Source organism: Narcine bancroftii, chromosome 8 (genome assembly GCF_036971445.1).
Source record: "Narcine bancroftii isolate sNarBan1 chromosome 8, sNarBan1.hap1, whole genome shotgun sequence".
NCBI classification, from domain to species: Eukaryota; Metazoa; Chordata; class Chondrichthyes; order Torpediniformes; family Narcinidae; genus Narcine; species Narcine bancroftii.
The window spans coordinates 76,702,029-76,708,028 of record NC_091476.1 but is presented as its reverse complement, the minus strand read 5'-3'; the positions used below and the strand labels follow the sequence as shown (position 1 = coordinate 76,708,028).

The 6,000-nt window shown below is 49.4% G+C and overlaps 1 protein-coding gene across 2 annotated transcripts in view; it reads left to right on the top strand.

Moving 5' to 3' along the window:
* The first annotated feature begins 1,035 nt into the window (after positions 1–1,035).
* The window catches only part of LOC138740933 (solute carrier family 22 member 6-A-like), a 34,698-nt gene continuing 29,733 nt past the window's right edge, over positions 1,036–6,000 (top strand). For both annotated transcript variants that reach the window (XM_069894273.1, XM_069894274.1), the window contains exons 1-2: positions 1,036–1,443; positions 4,006–4,109. In XM_069894273.1, coding sequence (XP_069750374.1) covers positions 1,036–1,443; positions 4,006–4,109 — 512 coding nt within the window. The remainder of the gene's footprint in view (positions 1,444–4,005; positions 4,110–6,000) is intronic.

The window sequence follows — 6,000 nt, the reverse complement described above, 5'->3', positions numbered from 1 at the left end:
GAAAGGCTATGACTACTACTTCAGTTGTGACCAAGACAAACCCTGGGCTCCTCACATTTATTGTGCCACGAGTGCAGTCAACTTGAGAGCTCGGCTCGGAGGGACTCGATACGATTAAACAGGCTAAATTCAAGTGAATTTAGCATTTCTCTAACTTCCTACGTGATTCAGCAAATCTGAAACGGTCCTTGTATTCAGCTTGAAGTTGTCCATCGGAAACCCCAGTTTTCTTGAAAAAATGTTGACCAGAGTTAGATTTAGGCTGTGGACCTCTGTCCTTGTAAACCTACTGTGACAAAATTATAGTGTGATCCAGGACAACGAAAGGTATTTACTGTATGTATACGTGTATAAATTGATACCATGTAAAAGTTGACCCTTATTTTTGGAGCAAAAATCTGGTATTTTCCAGATATTGCATGTAAAAGTCGACCCTAGTCTCCTGCCTTGTTCCCAGCCACTCACCCATCCGAGCTCCTGATGTTCCAACCTTGGACTTACCACCCAGTCTCGGCCGCCCACTCATCCAAGCTCCCAACCTTCCCCCCCCCCCCCACCATCCCCCTGACCATTAACTCTTACCTTGGCCCTGGCTGCCCGCCCATCTGAGCTACTGATGCCCCGACCTTGGACTTACCATCCAGTCGTGGTCATGACACACGTGTGCAATGTGCGCACATGATTCACACACACACACAATGCATGCACACAGAAGCCGAGAGTGGCCGAGGTCCGGATTTTGGACTCATGGCCTGTTAACCTGCTGCGTGTCTCAATTGTAAATAAAATAATAACTATTTCTTACAGATTGGTGGTAAAAGCTAACGATCTTTGTAAATGCAGGTACTTTGTGTAGAGATGTTCCAGATAGATTACTAAGAAGGGCGTCTTCTACATCTGGATATAACTTATGAACTCATTAAGGTTCCCACTTGTGAACAATATATCAATGTTCAAGGACACACTGTAAGTAAGCAGACTCAACACAAACAGTCTCTCTGCAGTTAACCATCTCTCTGCTAGCATTCTGCCACCATGGGCTTTGCCGATCTCCTGGAGACTGTTGGAGGCTTTGGGAAGTTCCAAGTCATCCACGTCGTCCTACTGACGGTCCCATCTTTGTTCATGGCCAGCCACAACCTGCTGCAGAACTTCGTGGCGGCCGTGCCTGACCACCGGTGTAGAGTGCGGCTGGACGCCAACACCTCCGGGTACCTCAACGCCACCGGGGAGGAGCCGCTGGGCCGGGACCTTCTCCGGGCCTTCGTGCCCCTGGACCAGGATGGGCGCCCGGACAAGTGCCGCATGTACACAGCACCGCAGTGGCAGCTCCTGGCTGCCAACGGGACGTGGGGGAACTGGTCTGATCAGCCCGACACGCAGCCATGCGCCGACGGATGGGTGTACGACCGGTCCCAGTTCACGGCCACCATTGTGACAGAGGTAGGATGGTCCATTGTATTTGTAGCTTCAGGGTCCGGGCTAGTGACACAGACTCTCTTTTGCTTCTCTTTCTCCAATTGTAAGAGGCACTTCAGGCAATTTCTGCCGACGGCAAATCTGTCTGCCTTACAGCAGGTGGAAGTAAATCCTATATTATTCTGCACTTTCTTTATTACATGACAATTAAGGATTCTTAATTCTTGATCTTGATACAAACTGACTCATGTGTGCCTGGGGAATCCCATCTAAAACCACTGTGTAGGTTGGCCCTTCACGTGTTAGCATAGTAAAGGCCACAGGTGAGACACTGTAAACATAGGGCAAGGCCAGAACCACACCTCCATCAGCAAACACGGGCTGTGTCACCGTTTCACTCCTCTTCATTCCACTTCTGCACGGACCACCTTATCCAAGCCAACCACCGTGCTTTCTGCACCAGTCTCTTCTACCTGCAATCACACTATATAGAACCATTCTAATCATGAGCTGATCCATCCTCCCACTCGGCCCAAATGGCTCTCCCATCTACGCACCTGTCTGAAAGGGATTTAAACGCTGTAATTGTATCTGCCTTCACCACCTCCCCGAGCAGTCCGTTCCAGATATCCACCATGGTCTATGTGAAAAATCCACCTCTTCCACTTCTTGCAGGTTTCACGCGTGCAACCTGGGCTTCTAGTTCTAGACTCCCCTGCCCCAGGTAGACACTTGGAGACGGCAGAAGATGGGAGGACTAGGTCGGTGACGTTGGTGGAGGGGGAAACTGGGTTGGTGGCATTGGTGGAGGGGGGAACTAGGTCGGTGACGTTGGTGGAGGGGGAACTGAGTTGGTGATGTCAGTGAAGGGGAACTGGGTCGGTGACGTCAGTGGAGGGGAAACTGAGTTGGTGATGTCGGTGGAGGGGATACTTGGTCGGTGACGTCAGTGGAGGGGAAACTGAGTCGGTGACGTCGGTGGAGGGGTACTGGGTCGGTGACATCAGTGGAGGGAGAACTGGATCGGTGACATTGGTGGAGGGAGGAAATTGGGTCGGTGACGTTGGTAGGTGGGAGAACTGGGTGGGAGATGGGAGAACTGGGTCATTGACATTGATAGGTGGGAGAACTGGGTCGGTGACGATGGTAGGTGGGAGAACTGGGTGGGTGATGTTGGTAGATGGGAGAACTGGGTTGGTGGCATTGGTAGATGGGAGGATTGGGTCGGTGGCGCTGGTAGATAGGAGAACTGGGTCAGTGATGAGGGTAGGTGGGAGAACTGGGTGGGTGATGTTGGTAGATAGGAGGACTGGGTGGGTAATGTTGGTAGTTGGGAGAATTGGGTTGGTGACTTGGTAGATGGGAGGACTCGTTCGGTGACGTTGGTAGATGGGAAGACTGGGTTGGTGACGTTAGTAGATGGCAGGATTAGGTCGGTGACGTTGGTAGCTGGGAGGACTTGGTCGGCGATGGTAGATAGGACTGGGTGGGTGACATTGGTAGATGGGAGAACTGGGTTGGTGACATTGGTAGATGGGAGGACTGGGTTGATGACATTAGTAGATGGTGGGATTGGGTTGGGCATATTGGTAGATGGGAGATCTGGGTCAGTGACATTGGTAGGTGGGAGGACTGGGTCGGTGATGTTGGTAGATGGGAGGACTGGGTGGGTAATGTTGGTAGTTGGGAGAATTGGGTTGGTGACTTGGTAGATGGGAGGACTCGTTCGGTGACGTTGGTAGATGGGAAGACTGGGTTGGTGACGTTAGTAGATGGTGGGATTGGGTTGGGCATATTGGTAGATGGGAGATCTGGGTCAGTGACATTGGTAGGTGGGAGGACTGGGTCGGTGATGTTGGTAGATGGGAGGACTCGGTCGGTGATGTAGATGGGAGGACTCGGTCAGTGACAGTAGATAGGAGGACTGGGTGGGTGACATTGATAGATGGGAGAACTGGGTCAGTGATGTTTGTAGATGGGAGGACTCGGTCGGTGATGTTGGTAGATGGGAGGACTGGGTTAGTGACATTAGTAGATGGTGGGATTGGGTCGGTGACATTGGTTGGTGGGAGAACTGGGTTGGTGACATTGGTAGATGGTAGGATTGGACGGTGATGTTGGTAGACGGGAGAACTGGGTCGGTGACGTCGGTAGATGGGAGGACTGGGTTGGTGACGTTGGTAGGTAGGAGGACTCGGTCGGCGATGGTAGATAGGACTGGGTGGGTGACATTGGTAGATGGGAGGACTGGATTGGTGACGTTGGTCATCAGGAATGGAATTGGTTTTGAGGACAATGAGGTGAAGTACTGCTAACACCTCATTGTCGGACTCTCATTCCTCTCCACCAACTGTTATGAGTCCCCTGTTTGTTTCCTTTGCCTTAGGCCAGTGGTTCTCAACCTTGTTCTTTCCACTCACATACCACCTGTGGCATAGCTGCTCTGTCGGATTACCTAAGGTGGTGCATGAGCAGAAAGAATAAAGCTGAGAACCTTCCGTATTTTTGAAATTTCAGCATCTGGACATTCAATAAATATTGCAGATATTCTCACACTGACTGTCCGCCCTGTCCTTGTGTTGGCAGTGGGACCTGGTGTGTGGTCAGAAAAGCCTGAAGAGGATGGCGCAGTCAATCTACATGGCCGGCCTGCTGATCGGGGCCATTGTACTGGGCAGTCTGTCCGACAAGTAAGTTTCTGGATCTAGAACTCAAACTAACAGTTCTACTGTTGAAAGGAACAGGTACATAATTCCATGAAGAAGGTCATGATTGTTATTCAGGGTGGTGAAGAAAGATTTCTGCATGCTTGCTGTCATCAGACAGGGCATTGAGTTCAAGAGTTGGGACACCATGTTTCAGATAAAAATAAAAAGGCTCTGAACGGGGCATGATCGAACACTCGAGGGAGCAGAGGAAGGGTGAGCAGGTAAGAGGTATTATTCTAAGGGCTTTTACTGGGCCAGGTTTATTTAATTAATTGGTTAATAGGTCAATTGGTCAATAAAAGGAGGGTAGATGTTAGGGAGCAGTAAGCAAGGAGTGGGACTTCCAGGCTTTGACGAAAGCCGGTGAGGAGAAAGGTGGGCTTTCTTATTACCCTTCATAGGTCAGTTTTCCATTAAAGAGCTGAACCATGCCTGTGGGGTTAATACCCTACTCAAGCTGCCAGATGTGGGAACCATGGGAGAGAATTCCTCCCTCCCAAGTGGCCATGTCTGTGCCAAGTGCAACGAGGCGAAGTTCTTTAGAAGCCGGGTTTGTGATCTGGAACTCCAGCTTGAGGACCAACTGCTCATCAGGGAAAGTGAGGAAGTTACTGACATGACTTTCGAGAAGTAGTTACCCCCATATTGGGGGAGTCAGGTAAGTGGACTACTGTCAAGGGTGGGACGAAGGTAGTTCAGTCAATGGAGAGCATGCCAGTGGCTACTCCTCTTAGCAACAAATATATTGTTTTGGTTGATTTTGGGAAAGATGGCCAGTCTGAGATTAGATCAAGGGAGCCAGTGGTGCAGAATGGAAGGAAGAGGGACAAGGTGGTCATTGGGGATTCCACCATCAGGGGAACAGACAGAAGGTTCTGCGCACCTGACAAGTATTCCTGCATGGTATGTTGCCTTCTGGGAGCCAGAGTGCAGGATATCCCGAACAGGGTTCATGGTTTTCGGAGAGGAATGTGTGAGCTGCCAGACATCCTGGTACACGTGGGTACCAATGACATTGACAAATTAAGAGAGGAGATCCTGAAGAGGGAGTACCATGAGCTAGGACAGAGATTAAAAAGCAGGTCCTCAAAGGTCATAATCTCAGGGTTGCTACCGGTGCGGGAAGGGGAAAAAAAGAAAAAAATCAGAAAGTTAAATGTTTGGCTGGAGAATTGGTGCAGGGTGCAAAATTTCAGGTTTATGGATCATTGGGATCTCTTCTGGGGGAGACATGACCTCTACAGGAAGGATGGGTTGCCCCTAAATCCAAAAAGGACCAATATACTTGCAACAAGGTTTAATAATGCTTTTGGATATGTTTTAAACTGAATTGGCAGGGGGAGGGGAACCAGACATAGGGAAATGGATAGGAAGGAGAACTTAGGGGTAGTTCCAATAGTCAGTGAAATCTCAAAGCTGGAGGGAGCAAAGAGGGATAGGAGAGTTTCAGAGAGGGTGTCAGGTAGCAAATTGGAGAGAGCAGGGTGGTACAGTTTCAAGGTATTGTCTATGAATGCACGGAGTATAAGGAAAAAAATGGAGGAGCTTGAGACGCAAATGGACATTGGAGGTTATGATGTTATTGGAGTAACGGAGACATGGCTGCAGGATGGACAGGATTGGGAAATTAATGTTCCAGGGTATACTTACTATCAAAAAGACAGAAAGTTAGGTAGAGGAGGTGGAGTGGCTCCGTTGGTGAAGAATGAAATTCAGGCGATGGAAAGGAAAGACATTGAATCAGGTGGAGTAGAGTCTGTTTGGATAGAGTTGAGAAATTGCAAAGGCAGAAGAACCATAATGGGGGTTAAATCCAGACCTCCAAACAGTAGCTCAGATGTGGGAATCAGTATAAATAAATAAATAAAGAATT